At 37.7% G+C, this 16,990-nt stretch overlaps 9 protein-coding genes across 9 annotated transcripts; 3 read left to right on the forward strand and 6 right to left on the reverse strand.

Annotated features, from left to right (window-relative positions):
• Positions 1 to 36: 36 nt before the first annotated feature.
• On the reverse strand, positions 37 to 3,904 carry SPOG_03540 (uncharacterized protein). Its single transcript, XM_013169955.1, has one exon. It carries the CDS (start codon positions 3,505 to 3,507, stop codon positions 2,620 to 2,622), a length of 888 nt encoding a protein of 295 aa, XP_013025409.1. The 5' UTR covers positions 3,508 to 3,904; the 3' UTR covers positions 37 to 2,619.
• A 226-nt stretch (positions 3,905 to 4,130) lies between these two features.
• SPOG_03541 (uncharacterized protein) lies at positions 4,131 to 4,471 on the reverse strand. The gene has a single exon (XM_013169956.1). The coding sequence runs from the start codon at positions 4,402 to 4,404 to the stop codon at positions 4,195 to 4,197; it is 210 nt and encodes a 69-aa protein (XP_013025410.1). The 5' UTR covers positions 4,405 to 4,471; the 3' UTR covers positions 4,131 to 4,194.
• A 174-nt stretch (positions 4,472 to 4,645) lies between these two features.
• Positions 4,646 to 6,360, forward strand: SPOG_03542 (inner membrane peptidase Atp23). Its single transcript, XM_013169957.1, has 3 exons — positions 4,646 to 5,264; positions 5,339 to 5,961; positions 6,005 to 6,360. Exons 2-3 carry the CDS (start codon positions 5,409 to 5,411, stop codon positions 6,010 to 6,012), a joined length of 561 nt encoding a protein of 186 aa, XP_013025411.1. The 5' UTR covers positions 4,646 to 5,264; positions 5,339 to 5,408; the 3' UTR covers positions 6,013 to 6,360.
• SPOG_03543 (AUR protein kinase Ark1) lies at positions 6,286 to 7,512 on the reverse strand. The gene has a single exon (XM_013169958.1). The coding sequence runs from the start codon at positions 7,476 to 7,478 to the stop codon at positions 6,423 to 6,425; it is 1,056 nt and encodes a 351-aa protein (XP_013025412.1). The 5' UTR covers positions 7,479 to 7,512; the 3' UTR covers positions 6,286 to 6,422.
• Positions 7,513 to 8,025: 513 nt separating this feature from the next.
• On the forward strand, positions 8,026 to 8,627 carry SPOG_03544 (60S ribosomal protein L24). The gene has a single exon (XM_013169959.1). The coding sequence runs from the start codon at positions 8,049 to 8,051 to the stop codon at positions 8,496 to 8,498; it is 450 nt and encodes a 149-aa protein (XP_013025413.1). The 5' UTR covers positions 8,026 to 8,048; the 3' UTR covers positions 8,499 to 8,627.
• A 61-nt stretch (positions 8,628 to 8,688) lies between these two features.
• On the reverse strand, positions 8,689 to 9,513 carry SPOG_03545 (DNA-directed RNA polymerase III complex subunit Rpc37; the record flags this gene model as incomplete). The annotated part of the gene is made up of 2 exons (XM_013169960.1): positions 8,689 to 8,722; positions 8,807 to 9,513. The coding sequence occupies 2 exons, from the start codon at positions 9,511 to 9,513 to the stop codon at positions 8,689 to 8,691; spliced, it is 741 nt and encodes a 246-aa protein (XP_013025414.1).
• Positions 9,514 to 10,056: 543 nt separating this feature from the next.
• SPOG_03546 (succinate dehydrogenase cytochrome b subunit) lies at positions 10,057 to 10,840 on the forward strand (the record flags this gene model as incomplete). The annotated part of the gene is made up of 3 exons (XM_013169961.1): positions 10,057 to 10,613; positions 10,778 to 10,784; positions 10,826 to 10,840. 3 exons carry the CDS (start codon positions 10,057 to 10,059, stop codon positions 10,838 to 10,840), a joined length of 579 nt encoding a protein of 192 aa, XP_013025415.1.
• Positions 10,831 to 15,426, reverse strand: SPOG_03547 (BTB/POZ domain-containing protein Btb1). Its single transcript, XM_013169962.1, has one exon. It carries the CDS (start codon positions 15,086 to 15,088, stop codon positions 11,063 to 11,065), a length of 4,026 nt encoding a protein of 1,341 aa, XP_013025416.1. The 5' UTR covers positions 15,089 to 15,426; the 3' UTR covers positions 10,831 to 11,062.
• SPOG_03548 (P-TEFb-cap methyltransferase Pcm1) lies at positions 15,357 to 16,831 on the reverse strand. Its single transcript, XM_013169963.1, has 2 exons — positions 16,670 to 16,831; positions 15,357 to 16,628 (listed from the first exon to the last, which is right to left on the reverse strand). The coding sequence occupies exon 2, from the start codon at positions 16,585 to 16,587 to the stop codon at positions 15,481 to 15,483; it is 1,107 nt and encodes a 368-aa protein (XP_013025417.1). The 5' UTR covers positions 16,588 to 16,628; positions 16,670 to 16,831; the 3' UTR covers positions 15,357 to 15,480.
• Between the last annotated feature and the right edge of the window lie 159 nt (positions 16,832 to 16,990).

A 16,990-nucleotide genomic window follows, 5' to 3' on the forward strand; every position in this document is an offset into this window, starting at 1 on the left:
GTTTACCATTTGTAATATCTCATCCTTTAGTCTTATTTCATTTGCTAATATTTAGCAAATGCTCTTATGATAGTGTATTGAATATATATAATATAAACAAGACACATATCGTGAGATGACAGAAAGCAATACTGTGTTTACCGCTCTTAAGCTATCTTGGTTGAACTATGGCAATTAACGTTACCGTACCTCTCAGGGAACATAATGTAGCAAATGTTGTAGGGACCGACCACCTATACAAGAGAAAATTACAGGGCGTGCGCTACTACAATATATGCAGACGGACAGGAATGTTCATGAGCTACCTCACTCATTGACTGTCATTGTCAATGATACATTTGCAGGTATTGAGAGTGCTGACGGTAGAACCAACATACATATCGACGAGGTCAACGAGGCTATGCGGTCCAGGTCTTGGTATAATCCTAGCTATTTCTCGATTAGACTACCAGGACCAGTTACATTATCTTTCGCGCCACATAAGCCTAGGTTCTATGTCTACGATTTCGAGGAAGACAGCGAGAGTGGTGATTCCGAGTCCGAATTTATAAACCTCTATTTAGATTGAGCTAGTTTGGAAGTTCGTTACTTCGTAGAGGTACCATTTGTGGTATCTTTGGTATGACAATTTGTCCTCGTTTGTAGAGAATAAGACCGTTTTTTACAATATAACGAGAGTTATGATCTGTGCCATTGAGGATATTCTGAAAGTTTTTATAATGAGAGTATTCTCGTCTCACATGATCGAAAATGTTGGAAAGATAATCGATTGCTATTATGCGATTAATCGTTTGCGTCTTATAATCAGGACGTCGTGATATGCCGTCTGCAGCTTCATTCTTTCGACCTGGTCGATAATTTCAAAATTATATAGTTCCATTTCAGTTGCCCATCTATTTATCTTTGCACGGATATCTGCTTTGATGTTGGTAAACATGGTTGTTAGATTCTTATAATCCGTTAAAATTGTAAATGGCTTTTCAGTATCTGATAGAAATTGATACCATTTGCGTAAAGCTGCTATAATTGCGTACGCTTCTTTCTCCCATGTTGGCCAAATTCGTTGTCGATCTGTAAATGTCTCTGAGTGAAAAGCAATTGGATGATAAAGGTCATCGTCTTGCCTTTGTGAGAGTATCCGATAGCAAAGTCAGAAGCATCAGTTTCCAATCTAGTTTCTCTTTTGGGGTCATAATGCCTCAACATAGAAAATTTTAAGTTCTTTCTCAACTTGTATGAAAGCCTGCTGCTGACGATCGGTCCATTTATATTTTACGTTCTTTTTTGTTAGATCGTATAATGGTCTTGCCAATTTGAATAAATTGGCATAAATCTTCTCGAGTAATTCACAAATTCTAAAAATGACTGTAACCTTCTTAAAGTGTTTGGTACAGGCCAATTTGTGATTGCTTTTATTCTTTCAGGATCGACTTCAATTCCTTTTTCAGAAAATATGTGACCTAAGAACTTAACTTTGTCTTTGAGAAATTGACATTTCTCTCGATTTGCATACAAATTTGCTTCCTCTAATCTGTGAAATACTTCTTGCAAATGTATTTTGTGTTCCTCTTCCGATGAGGATTATACGAGAATATCGTCTAAATAAACGATAACATAAATGCCGAGCAGAGGTAGAAATACCTTACTGATATATCTCTGAAAATTTGCTGGCGCGTTTGTTAATCCAAACGGCATTACAGTGTATTCATATGCTCCAAAGGGAGTTTTAAAGGCAGTTTTATGTTCATCGCCTTCTTTAATTCTTAGCAGATGATATGCTTCGTTCAAATCGATTGTACTAAACACTTTGGCTCCGCTTAGCCAATTGATAATTTCTTCGAAATTTGGTAATGGATAATTATCCCTCTTCGTAATCGCGTTTAATGGCTTATAGTTTATGACTTGCGATATTTATCTGTTCCCTTCTTTGGAACTATTAATGGTGCGCAAATAAATGTTGATGAACTTTCGCGGATTCGATTCTGACTTAATAATATTGCACCTTTTCTGCCATTATCGATTTTTCTTTTGGTTATAAAGTCTTAATTTTGGTACATAATCTGGTAGCTCTCTTGTCAGTTTAATCTCTAAATCGCTATTGAAGTGTTGGGGCAACGGTATATTGGTATTGTCTGTAAATACCTTATTGAATGGCTTTAATATTTCTTGAACTTTCGCATCGTTTTTGCTATATGTCTGATCTTTCTCCAGATTTGTTTCGCCATATAAGAAAATCCAAATTTCCCAATTTTTTAAAAAGGCTCCATCCGATGAGAACTTCATTGTCGGAAGTTGGAGTAATTATGAACGTTTCGTAAAATCTTCGATTATTTCTTTCTACCGGTAGACTTAAATTTCCTTTGACTTCAAGTTTGTCATGCGTTATTCCTAGGAACGTTCGGTTTTCTTTTATAAAATTTACGCGTAATTTGTTTGCCATATCTTCTCTCAAGATGGATACATTGGCGCCAGTATCTATAAATGCATTGACCTTGAGCTTGCAAGTTTAACATCTTGATGTTGGGAAGGTTGTTTCTCCTGGTGGTTTGAAAAATTTTCCACACCTATTGTTTATAGAGACGACTTCATCTCTCTTAGACTTATCCCTTTTGTCTAGTATTAAACTTGTGCTTTTGGTTTCGGTTTATCAGCATGGTTGTCTCCTTCTTCCTTGGGAATAAAGTTTTGTAGGTCGGAACTTTGGACGGTAACTTTTCTCTGATTTTTGGACCTTGTATATCGAACCTGGTCATTTACGGTTTTTACAGCTGCAGCGTGGTTGCCATGCTCGTAATTATGTTTGAGGAGTTCGTTTCTAAAATAATTTGAATGAAATGCGAATACAACAACTTTCTTGATTGTGTTCATGTCCAATCCGTCGAGCCATTTGTGAATTTCATCAACATCTAACTCACCACGAGCTCCTTTTGCCAAATATTTAGGAATGGGATGAAACCAATATTTCTCGCTCTCATTTAGAAATGTCTGTTCAAAAACCGTCTTGAAGGTCCTCTGAGGTCCTGGAAACTTCACCAATTTTCGTATCTGTCTTTGGTAATTTTCTGGGGATTTGGAATATAAAAATGCAATTTTCTCGCGATCAGATGGAAATACTTTAGGTAGGTAACCAAAAATGCTTTGCAGATTTTTTCCAAAAACTGCTACAGATTGTTCAGATGGTTCGAATATTCCAATTCCAGGATTAAGCGGATGAATCATTTTTAGATAGGAGTCTGCTATTGGCCCATATTTTTCATATACCAATGCTATAATGTCCATAGGTTGCTTGGGAATAAAGTCTTCATCAACTTTCATACGGCTCATTTTTTCTTCCATTCTGTCTTGGTTCTTTAAGGTGATCTGGTCAGTTAAAGCATTTAATTGTTTACCTAATTCCTGATGCATTTGGGTGACTTGATCGGATAAAGCCTTTAATTGTTTTCCTAATTCCGGTTGCATCTCCTTTTGGTGAGCGAGATATCCACTCCCTGCGTTTTCAGAATCCATATCTATGTTTTTACTTATGTTGCTCAAGTTAAACCAATTTTCACTTGAAATTGGAAGATGCCACGTTAAAAATCATCACTCTTTATGATAATAAATATCTAATCGATAGTATATGTTAATTGGACTTGGTTATACTGCGTATATAAATGGTAGTAATGTCCAGGGATCTGGTTAAACCAAATTGAAAGTAGGAAGACGATCTTATTTAGCCAGACCAGTCGAATCTTCCAATCTGAAGAATTCGACTGTGGATTCATACTTTATATATCTTCGCTAAAACAATTAACGTAATCTATCTCTTTGTATAACAAACTTTCTTTGTATATAAGACTTTCGTTCCGAAAGGCTGCCCGATTTGTTGAAATCGTATTTTCTTTGTTTTGTTTACTTTTTGTAAGGTATCAATCATCCTTTGGCCTTTTGGTTTTTATCTCGCGATATACTAATATTTATACATACTATAATATATAATACAAACAAAACACCTTTCATGACATGACAATATCCTAAAAGTGGAACTTTCTTCAAGGTCAAATAGATTCTATATTTTCTTAATAGATGTTATTATATCTATATGGATTAACCAATTTATTTCTTTTCTCTAAAATTATTAAGTGCAAAAATGCCACAATGAAATTCATTCTATATTCAAATATCCTATCCTATCCTATCTTTGTTTTGTTATTTTCAATATTTTACTTTACCATAATTCGTATCTTTATCCACTGGTAAAATTGCTACTTTGGTTTTCAAGAATGGATTGTAGCCTCCTTCAATCCTGTAGTCAGTAGTTACGTTTTGTTTGTTTACGTCCCCGGTGCAGGTATTGACGATCGACATTTCCCGATGAGAAAAACAACTTGCTGTACAAGCCAGTTTCGACTCCATCCAGTTCATAAACTGGCTACAAATACAACAACTCGTTCATTCAATAAAAATACTTGGGTTACTAGTTTGATTTTTCTATCATACTGTAGAACAGTCCTTCCTTGAGGCCAGCCACACTAATTCTTAAATAACCATTTACCATACCATTGAGGAAGCATATGAAAATAAAAAAGCTTATACCATCAATACCCTTATATGCTACTATGACTATATATATGTGCTAATATGATAATATGCTCTTAAAGTACTAGCGAGATTACAAAGTATGTAGAACGGTTCCTTCAATTTTCAGATTCGTTTTGCGAATTATGACTTATATCCAACGATTCAATTGTAATACAAGCCTGTCTTTGCGTTCCGTCATCTAGAGACGAAGCATGTCAAACATGGAATGGATTTCACGTTCCTTGTTGTTTTGTTTGCTAGGTAATTCTCCTTGCTACTTCGTAATTTTCCCATTAAGGTCAATTCTCAATGAAATGAATCTCTTGTGAATTCATACCTTTAGTGCATGATGGACCGATTCTTGCTTCAATCTTGTTCCTCATACCAGTTATCTAGTGTAAACAATATCGAAAGCACCAGCAAGGGCTCGAGTTTCACCTAACAAACTTTTTCAAGCATCTTTAAAATCTAGTTCTTTCTTTATCGGCTTGTTTTTCCTTGCTGCCAACTACTGTCTTTAGTCCTTTTTTGAACCGGGAGTAATATGATATCGTAGTAATTTCTCGAAATGGCAAACTGGTTGAGATCCTATCCAAGCAGGTCGGTTCCAAATTAAAGAGTTAGAATTGACTGAAAAAGAATTCAACGAGGTATCCAAATTTTCCTTTTGTACTTTTGAATTATTTTTTCTTTTGAACTGAGACGTACGTGTCTGAAAGCCATTCTTTTTTATTTCCCTTTTCCAAACGACAAATTCAACTAACGTCTACATTCATAGATTACATACTCATTTCTGCAGTCGCTTTCAAGACTGGATCCTAGAATATATCATTAAAGCGCAGCGCAGCATGTCAGAAGCGACAAAGATCGAACCGAGTAGAGAAAAACAAAACTGTGAACGTATCAAGAAAGCTCTCTTGTCAGACTCACCAATTCTCGTCTTTTTGAAAAAGTCTTTAAAATATCTAAATTCCGGTCTTGATGCATCCGATATTCGGTGTGAACCCTGTGATGAAACGAGCTCAGGCGGGTACGTACCAGGAAAAGGAATTGTACTATGCGAGAATCGACTTTACAGCCGAAAAATGGCTGAAAACACAATAGCTCATGAAATGATTCATATGTTTGATGACGGTCGTTTTCACGTCAATTGGAACGATTTGCGCCATCATGCATGCTCTGAAATTCGTGCTAGTAGCCTCAGCGGTGAATGCCGGTGGACAAAAGAATTGTTTTATGGCAACATTGATACATTTCGAAAGCATCATCAACATTGCGTAAAACGGAGAGCAGCTCTTTCTGTCCAAGGTAATCCTAACTGCCAAAGCAAGCATCAAGCAGAAATGATTGTTCAGGAAGTATTTGCTTCATGTTTTCGTGATACCAGACCTTTTGAAAAAAGTATGTTGTTATTTTTTTTTCTATTTTCCATTAACCTATCTAGTTTATTAATCCTCAAAACCATTTTTTCAACTTTGCAAATTTTGCTTTTTGGAGTTAGTAGTCTTTTGACTGCCTCAAATTAAAAAAGTATCCCTCTATTTCTCTCCATCACTTCAAAAAAAAAGAGTTTTTTCTTACATCCTTCTTTCCTCTCTCTCTCTCTCTCTCTTTATACCATCAAGTCCCCTTCACTTTCATTTCCACCTTTCCTCCCTTCGCCTTTTATTACAAACCTTGAAATATAATGCTCATCTCCACCATAGATATACGTCTATATAAACACCGAAATACAAGCTCTCATTGAAAAAGTATCAAAAATCATTATTAAAAATTCGAATATTAATGTGATCAAGGAAAGTTATGATAAAACATCACACAAAATAATTTAAACAACCTAAAAAAGCCCATTTCTTTCCATCTTATTGATCAGAGCTCCAAGAAGCTTTATGTTTTAGCATCCACGGGTGCTTGACGACCTGTTCTAACGAAATCCGTTGTTCAGGGCTGTGTCGCAACAAGCGAGTAATCAAATCCTTTGCTTCTGGCGAGACAAAGCTAGGAATCTTCAAATCCACTTTTGCAATACGTTTGTATGTAGCCGAGTGACCAGAAACGTCCTCAAAGGGTGGCGCGCCCACGATAAATTCATAAGTAAGCACACCTAATGACCATAAATCAACCTTTTCCGTGTGTTCTTTACCTTCTACCATTTCAGGAGGAAGGTAATCTAGAGTACCACATAGCGTTGTCCGACGATTAGAAGGTGCATGTACACTCCATCCAAAGTCAGATAGTTTGATTTCACCATCGATTCCGAGCAAAATATTTTCAGGCTTTATATCTCTATGAATCACATGTTTTTTATGTAAATAGGCTAATGCGTTTGCCATTTGATAGATATATTTGGCAGCCGTGCTTTCGGGAAATCGAGATGCTCTTCGAAGATGCTGGTATAATTCTCCTCTCCCAGCGAATTCGAGGATTAAAAATATTCTTTTTTCGTCATGAAAATGACCAAATAAACGAAGGATGTTTTTGTGTCTCAAATTCGATTGGATTTCAATTTCTCTTCTCACTTGCTTTTCGATTCTCGAATGAATGAGTTCAGATTTGTGCAGCGTTTTTAATGCAACTACAAACCCAGTTTTCTTTTCCTTTGCTAAATAGACTCTCCCAAACTTTCCCTTTCCAAGTGGCTTTCCTATTTCAAACATGCCAATATGAAAGTCCCGCCATTGTGGTCCCATCGGCGAAGGAACACCTGCAATTGGCTCATCTTTTTGCTTAGAAGAAGAGTACCGTTTTCCTTCTAATACTCTACTGTCTTTCTTTGTCACAGGATAGTTTACCTGGCGTTGATTGGAAACTGCCAGTTTTAACAGCTGCTGACGTCCGGGATTTGCACTGCTTGGCAAGGTCGACCCTGAAGAAATTGAAAGCTGATTTACAGACCCCGCAAGTTTCGAATCGCTCATACTTCCGAAACCTGTTCTTCCACCTTGATGATGGGTTTTGGTCAACTGCTTTCTTCCTTACTTGTTGTTGTTTACATTCTGCGGTGACATGTTGCTTAGTTCTCATTCATTGAAATTCAAAGTTCTTCCATGTAAACAAAACAATACAAAGACTTTGCGCTCTATCTACCACTTTCTTCATATCTTCTTATGACAATTCTTTTTATGTGTTCAAGCTTAAAAACAAAAGGTGTTTATATCAATGAAAGAGAAGTTTTCACTTCAATAATCTTCACGTGATTGCTATATAGCAACACAGGGGCACGTATATTTAGTATAAATAAATTTTAGCATGAATTTGATTATAGAGTCGATTTTATTCCAGTAACGCATCTGACATAAGGTACAAATGCTTTTTTATTTATTTATTTATTTATGGAAAAAGCATTACGCACTTCGTTATTCTGATTTGCGAAAAGAAAATCGACTCCTAAGTTATAGGACAGGTTAGGGTTAGTGACTGCTATATTCGAAACACAAACCCGGTAGGGAAATATTTTTGACTATAACGACCACGAACAACAAGGCATAATGAAGGTGGAAATCTGCTCATTTTCCGGTGCTAAAGTTTACCCAGGAGCTGGAAGACTCTTTGTTCGTGGAGACAACAAAGTTTTCCGCTTTGTAAACAAGAAGTCTGAGAGCCTCTTCCTCCAACGCAAGAACCCTCGCCGTTTGTCATGGACTGTCCTCTACCGTCGTATGCACAAGAAGGGTCTCTCTGAAGAATCCGCCAAGAAGCGCTCTCGCCGTACTGTCAAGCACCAACGTGGTGTCGTCGGTGCTTCCTTGGATGTCATCAAAGAGAAGCGTAACCAACGCCCTGAAGTTCGTGCCGCCGCCCGTGCCTCTACTTTGAAGCAAGCCAAGGATAAGAAGGCTACTTCCGAATCCGAGAAGAAGGCTGGCAATGCTAAGTCTTCCGCCGGCGCTGCCCGTGGTCAAGCCATCAAGAACGCCAAGGCTGCTGCTCGTCAGTAGATTGTTTAAAAATCAATAAGCATGATTTCTTGGGTTATGGAGTTTATTTGAGTTTATACTTGTAGGTGTACACAACGTAGAAAGATCATTCCATTATCTCCAATAAAGTAGTAGAAATACTAAACGTCGAGCCTTGTTATCCGTTACGGAGGGATTTGTGGACGACCGCAATCCAAGGTGTACGACAACTTTACATGGAAAGTGGATAGCAAATTATAGGTATTCTAAAATTGATTTATGTTACTTCCATTAGAAACATGAAAGTAAAACCATTTTTTTATATCTTTTAATCCTAAAGAAACGAGTACTCCACGTCCGCCGGTGTGCACTCATTAGGCTGATGTTCCAAGGGGCACTCCAACTGTTTTGCAACGGTGTTGGCCTCTTCATTCTCCCGGATGTCAATGGATTGCCACTCTTCCTCTTCCGTTGCCCTAATAATATGTGTCGTTGACAATTTGGGAGCCTCCGTATTTTGCTTAGCTGTCACCTGGATGGCACGAACGGGTCCACGCGAAGCGGAAGCGTTCGATTGTGATGTTGTCGAAGATGTACTGGAGGTTTTTACCCTTTGCATATGTTCATCTACATGCCGCATAGAAGGCCGCAATTGGGTTAATCCACGCAAAGGAACGATATGAAGCTGTCCATTTCGAATTAAGCCTACCATCAGGTTTGTTTGCGGCTGCTGAAGACGACCAGCAAGCACTTGTGTCCTCAATGGCTGGTCTTCGGCACTGTATTTTTTTGCTTTATCTTCGTCAAAATACTTTGCGGTAGGAATTGGCACCTCCATCTCCATCCACCCAGTTTTAGGCTTGATGCGTGCATTCATCGGTGTTTCTCCGGTCCGGCTGCTGTATTCACGATTCTTTGGTCTTAAAGGATATTGATTCAACAGTAAATGGTTTCGAAGTGCCGGTGAATAATATACAGGTAGAGTCCGCACGACAGGATCATACTGTGATTCTCCAGAATCGCTTCTTTCATTCATGTGTAAATCTTGCTCAGACATCCTTTTTTATAGTAATAGTAATAGTCCCTTTAATAGTTTTTCTTTCAATCAAATAATTACCCTATGCAAATGTATATACCCTGTCCCCACAGATGTACCAGGATTCTGTCGTTCAAACAGTTTTTTTTTCCACAAAAGACCCCAAAACAACTCAAAGTATATATTTCTTCTCTATCATTCAAGTTTCATTAACTGTTTCTTCACGAAATGCCCACTTTGCAAAACACTTTCAGAAAAAGTGAATGGTTAAATTCATAAAACATGTCCTAATTGAGATTCGAACCCTTGACGACATTATTTTCTCGTTGTAGTACGCTCCATCTCGCTTGATTGGCAAGTTCCGAAGCTGTCGTTATATCCTCCAATAGCTGGGTTTGGAATTCCATTCGCTACAAACCACTAGTTTATTTTGTTTTTGTGAATTTGAGGATAAAACAGGGTCAAATTCGCAGATAAAGGCTCTATTTTTGCTAATTAAAACGCCAAAAAAGAAACATTGAAGTTTGGTTACCATATCTACCTTTTTTCATCGACAAAATTTGAATGATGCTCGCTACCCGTATGTTCCATTCTCTTTCTCCGGGCTTCTTCCGCCCTGCTTCTCAATTGTTGCGTCCTTCCAGCATCTCTTCTTCCTCTTCATTGTTGAGAAATGTATGGAAACGATCCGTCGCTACTGAACACATGACGGAAATAGAAAGCGGGTCCCGTCTTGCTAATCAGCGTCTTCATCGTCCCAACTCTCCTCATTTGTCCATCTATGAACCTCAATTGACTTGGTACCTGTCCAGTATACACCGTGTTACTGGTGTTGTTTTGGCTGGTGCTCTTTACCTCTTTGCGACTGGTTACTTGGTTGCTCCTTTGGCTGGCTATTCTCTTGATACCGAAACCATTTCGGGTCTTCTTCAACAAGTTCCTACTTGGATAAAGGTTCCTGCCAAATTTGCTGTCTCCTATCCTTTTACCTTCCACATTTACAATGGACTTCGTCACTTGGTTTGGGACACCACGAAAGAATTAACTCTTAAGGGTGTCTATCGTACTGGCTATGCTGTTCTTATCCTTTCCGTTTTGACTTCTGGCTATCTTTCTTTTGTGTAAATTCATACATGCTTGTTGAGAGGTAAACATCTCTTTCGTACTTGCGTTTCCTAATTGTTTTATGAAGCTAGTAAGTGCTTTTTTCACGTTAAATGTTTAATTGCTATATTTTTCCTTCCCCATTTCATATTTTACAATTTTTTACTCTGTTTTATATCAGTCTTGTGGTAAGGAATCTCCACCCCCTTTTTTCTCTTTTTTTTTTTAGGAATACTATGTCTGATTCTTTGAGAGTATGTAATTTCACGAAACTACTCATCTATGGTGTAAAAATAATGCTTTGAATTATTACAACCTTTCCCGATAGTTAAATAAATTTCGTTCCATATCCATTAAGTAATTGCCAGACAACCTAGCACGAAATAAATAAGTATTTTATGAATATTCTCATCATGCACATTTTTTTATAAGGATAATACCTTCTGATTCTAAATTACAGACTTATTTACCGATATATTCGGCTTTTACCCTTCTTAAAACTTGAGAGAGGAATATCAATAGGCTGAGAGCTTGATTTACCGGTGGAAGCGCCATTCTTTCTGTCGCTTTTCTTTGGCTTTCTTCTTTGAGAAGGGTTTTCATTCGATTCCTTTGATTTTATCATTCCGAGCCCCTTTTGAACCCTAAGACTTTCCTCTTCCCACCACTTTTGAAATTCTTCCTCCTGTTGGATTTCCTCTATCGTTTTTCTGCTTGCCAGTCGTCTTTTACGCTCCTCAATTTCTTCTTGCTGCTCATACATAATCGCCATCAAGGAATTTGGCTGGGCTCCACTCTTAGGCAATGATGAAGGTTGTTGAATGGGCGGTTTTCCTAATAAACTCCAACTAGACGGAGAACCGCTGGATATACGCCTCTTTGGTTCCTTATAAAATACCTGGCTAGGTGTTTCATCACTAGCTACTTCTCGAAGAATCCCATTAAACGGTTTTTTAGTAGCCGAAGAAACGGTAGGCTTTTTGGTTGACCAAGCGTTTGTTGATGTTTCAACAGGTTCCACACTCAAATCGTGCGCTGTTCCCTTGCGAATTGGCTGTTGCTGCTTAGATAACTCTTTTTTCTTCTCTTTCTGCGACCTCTTCATTAAACCTTTCATACCACGAAACTCATTATTAGTTGTAGACGGGCTCACGTTATTAGCTTCTTCAAGCAACTCCCTCAGGTTGGCTCGATTCGGAGGCTTCTTTGCATTGTCAACTAAATTTGGAGTTTTCCAAGGCCCTTTTCTCTCATTATTCGAAGGACTTATTTGATGATCATCATTCATTACAGGTGATCTATTAATGTTTCCGGCAACGGGTGTCCATGGCGATGTGATTTTTCCACTGTATGAAGGCAACAGGCTTGATGGAGGTTCCAATGTTTCCGGGCTTCCCTTGTCCAGCAGAGGATTAAGATTCTTCTCCTGTCTTGACTCAAGTTCAACAGCTCTGACTGGTTCAACCTTTTGTTCAAATAAGTCCTTAGCGATTGGCGGCTGCGTTTGAATAAGAGAAGCATTACTTTCTTTCGTTGTCCTATAAGGAGACTTATCCCAAAATTCTGTTGATTCACCTGAAAAGAGAAACTCCCGCAAAACCTTTAATTCATATGCTTTTTCCTCTAAATATTTGGAATTTCTGAAAAGCAGCTTATTAAGCACCTTACTAGGTTGTGTGTGGAATCTTTGTTCTTGCAAACTTGAATGTAAACGCTTTGATACATTGGCAAGATGTTTGTTCTCCCATTCACTTAATCGATTTTTTTCCAAAAAATAGCCTATGTTGTGACAGGCATAATCAACACATCGACTATATAATGATTCTGCGTGATAGCAAGAAGATAATTCTAGCATATCATTCAGTGTTTTCAGATTTAGAAATTGAAGCAAAGATTGCTCACAAATTTCCTTTAGTCGATAAAATAAAAGTTCATCAGATATACTCAACATAACGGTCATCGTCTCCAACCAGCTGTAAAAATCATGATCCTTAAGATCATTAAAAATTTCTAAACTTCCATTTCCATATATATGTCGAAGGATGAGTCCAAAATGGAAAGTATTCTTATCTGGTAAATTAACTACATATTTTTCTGCTTTATGTTGTGCTTGCTCTTCTAGGAATGTATAAAACGAATCGAAGTAATCACTATGAATCCTCAGTAATAAACTGTTCGCTTTCAATTCACCATCCTCCAGTTTAATAACCGTATCAGATGAATCATCAAAGATGCTCTTGCTTAAAAAGAGAGCATTTATGTCTCTGGCTAAAGACATTGAAGGCTGGCGAGGGACTGTGAATGGTAAAACCTCTTGTAGGTGGGGCAAGTCTAAAGACCTGCTGAGTTTTAGTAATTCTTCTTTAACATTCAAAAACTTTGAATCCCATTGCCAGGGTTGAAGAAGAGAGTCTGAGTAAAGATAGTGCAAAAGTACCGCAACGCTTGTAGCAGATACATCATTGAAAATTAAAGTAGATTCCCCTTCTTTATCAACCCGAAAATCCAAAGTTGTCTTTTTTACATCCTTATTCGTACGAAACATCCGACGAAGTATGGATGAACGAGCTGACAAAAGAAATTTATGGCTCCAAAAAGTCTCATTAACGCATATAAGACGTACATCAGCTGATGAAGCTTTAAAGGTCCTATAGCTATTTACTATTATTCCCGGATTAAAAAATAATGTTTGAATCTCATCTTCCGTGGGATCACGGTCATCGTCAAAATAAGGTGGGCTATCTTCGTCTTCTGCTGGTTTAAATGTAGGGTTTCTCTTATGCAAAATATTCTTATATGGAAGAAGAGAACTGAATACATCGTTCAATTCTGGAACCGTAAAATGAATAGGGGGAGGACGATAATCATTTCTGATTGTGAATATTCCACCAGAAGCATTAGTTCGAACATTCGTTATCATTTGTATATTTTCAATACAAGAGTACTTATAAGTTCCTTTAGTGCTTTGCTTTAAGGAGGCTTTCTCACGTTTCTTAGAACGAATTTGACGTATCCAACACGTGCCATTTTTCAGGCATAACAAAAGACTACTATTGTCAGCCCAAGCAACATCATTCGCTGCACTTTCTGGAGACAATACAGTCCAAAACGAAGTAATCTTGAGTGAATTTTTGCTATTACTCTTCATAAACAAAGAAGCCAACTTTTGCTCTTTTCCTGACCGCAAGGGTATTAAGTCAATAACAAAAACCTCTCCTTGCTCAGTAAGTATCGCCAGATTATCCTCACAAGCCACTATTTTTCTTACATTAAACCGTGATAGTGATAAAGCATGTTTAGTAAAAGTTAATGGACTTTCTAAATCAACAGCCACGGGAACCTTCAGTTGCTTATAGTTCGATAGGATTAGTATACTGTTATTCTCCAATAATAATATAATGCTATGTGAAGTACAAGTAGCCTTCACCACAGAGGATGTTAAACCGGCCACTCGACGTGGAGCAGATATTATGAAGGAATCATCTGGATGACCAAGCTGCCCCTCATTTTGGCCCCAAGTGTACAAATCAGAATTCGTCCATGCAGCGCTATATGTGTCGCCTGCGGCAATCCCGATGATATACAAGTCTTTTAATGCGGAAATTCGTTTAGGGGATACTTGAACAGAATCCTCTTTTTTTGAACCATCAACGTTGAATCCTAGGGCAGAATAGGAATTTAAGCCCCATGCGTACACATTTCCAATATCTGTTAAAGCAAGAGAGTGATTTTGACTTACGGATATTTGTACCACTTTATAAGGTAAGTCTGACACAGGAGTAAAAGTATATTGGGCGTCTTTTCTGAAACCAAGTCTACCACCAGCTCCAATACCACATGAATATACATTTGGGCTCGGCTCATCCGTGATAACCAGACTGTGAAATTTTGAGGACTGAATGTCAATGATTTTATCTGGGGCAAAAAGTTGACCAGATAATGAATCGGAAGTTTGCTTACGATAAAGAAATACTCTTTTAGCCATTTCCTGACTTCCCGAAACCGTAAACCCAAGAATACTATTTTCATTATTCCCAAGACTGTAAAGCTCATTTCCTAAGATTGGATAATTAATTTGTGGATGAGCCCCAGGGTAAATTCTATACAGTAATTGAAAAGGAGACAACCCTTCATGATCCTTAATTTTCAAAAGATTAGAAGATTCTTTCGAGAGTAACAAAGAGGCAGCTTCAAGATTTCCTACGTAAATAGCACGATGCAAAGCGGTATAACCAGATTCTTCATCTTGGATAAGCACATCTATATTTTTATGTCGCAACAAGGCTCTAACAAAGCTGTTTTTGTTGTCGAATGCAGCTATATGAAGAACGGTGCGTCCATAACGATCTTTTGTATTTACATTCAACTTGGACGAACTTTTCTCGGATGCACCCTTTCTTGCCTCTCGTAATTTTATATCATCTTGTTTCAATAACGTCTGAAAAGAGCGTATGTCGTTGTAAACGTAGTAGGCAAAAAGCAAATGACTCATTGAATTAACAAAATTCGACTATAATTACACGGAAGCAATTCAGTATGCATTTATAACACAAATTACAAAATAGTAATGCCCAATTTCAACTTGCCACCAGTGTTTTTCTAACTGATCTGTCCGTAAACGATATGGCAAAAGGATGCTGTGTCTGTGTATCCTGAAGTAAGGCATTTTCAGTCGAGTTCGCGACAAGCTCAGAATAAGCTGTCGCTTAATTATGGGGAAATAATAAAAAAAATGAACATAAACACTGCTTATAGTTGAATTAAAAAGCAATAATTTTTAAATCATAATTATAAAGGAAAACTAATTAGGAGGTACTGAATCGCTTGAAGAGAAAAGGAGAGTATAGGCTTGATTTTTTGTGTGAAAGTAAAGTTTGGGTTTATTCAGATCCCCCTTTTTTCAAAAGCAAACGCCAAGTAAAAGCTGGCTGCTTCTAACTCTTGCGGATCAATTCCTCTCTTTCCGTTACTGTCTACTACTTTCATGCGCTCCATCAAATTACCAAAAGCTTCAGAGTTTTTTTCCTCATTGAAGATGTCCACAAAGGGTTTTTGCCATAACAATTCCAAATCATACGTCTCCGCTATTGCACGAAATGCCTCAAATGGAACAACATACTCAGGAACATCAGTTACGGCATCTTCCAAGTAAAAGAAGTATTGAATGCCAAAAGGAGGACGGAAGGTGTGAGACGGTCGCTGTGTAAATCGTACGCTGTAAATGTCATTACCCCAAGAAACCTCAGAAGGTGGTAGCTCTTTTAGGCGCTGAGAAATTATATCTGAGTTTGGGATTGTGCCAAGCATAATGCCGCCACGAGGCAAACATTTTGAAACATTTTCCAAAAGTCTTCTAGCCTTCAATTCACTTTCAAATGCATAATGCAAGCAAAACTGTAATGATACTATATCAAATTGCCGCTGATCTGGAGGAAGGAACTCGCTAACGGAGCGGGAAAAACAATCTCCTGCATAAAATAGAGCATCAAAGCATGGTTGAAGTTCACGATATCGTCTTTTTGCTTGGTCTACAGAGTTCTCGGCGATATCAACACCTATGTAACCATCGATGCCAGCTTTATCCCATTTAATTAAATCACCGCCTTTCCCACAGCCTAAATCGAGCACAAGTAGGGGCCTATCATCAACCCTAGGGGTGAATTTCTGAATAAGTACAGATTTAATCCAATTGTTAAAACGTTTCAACTGGATAATAGGTGAAAACTGTCGTTTTCTAGTACCCATATCGGGTCGAGCATTATAATGTGTTCGAACAACATCTCTTACATCTTTACGAGGATGATCGTCTGCTGCCCTTGAATAAGTTTCTTCTTCGTTATTTGTATAGTAGTCCCTTCTTCTGTATTGGCCTGATCTCCTCTCTCCTCGAATGCTAGGTTGTGCCTGTTTTCGGCTGGGTATCTCCTGTTCTTCGTTGCTTTTCCTTTCTCTGTTAATATTTTCATTTCTTAATGAATTTCCTTCATTCATTTTCAATAATAAGATATGTTTATGAGCTATTCAACCCTTGACTTATACGTTAGATCTCTTTCCATAAGAAACGCTACTATACCTTTGAATATATCTCTCTATAGAATATGCATTTGATTTTTAAATGATCTATATAAAACACAACTCTAAATCGCCTTTTTTCGTTTTTTTTAAGGATAATAGTGCGTAGTATCAAAAATTGAGTCGTTGGTTGGTTATTTCTAAGAGTATGCGATTCAAGGTGAAATGGCACAAGTACTTATTAATCAAGCTACTATGATTTCAAAGTAGACTCACGCATTTAAGTTAAAAACAATAAAATGTAATCAGTATTATCAACATACTCATCAAACGTACTTTCTCATAGAGCACTCGACGCTTTCTTTAAAACTTGATTAAGCGA

The sequence above is a fragment of the Schizosaccharomyces cryophilus genome (assembly GCF_000004155.1).
Source record: "Schizosaccharomyces cryophilus OY26 unplaced genomic scaffold supercont4.7, whole genome shotgun sequence".
NCBI lineage: Eukaryota > Fungi > Ascomycota > Schizosaccharomycetes > Schizosaccharomycetales > Schizosaccharomycetaceae > Schizosaccharomyces > Schizosaccharomyces cryophilus.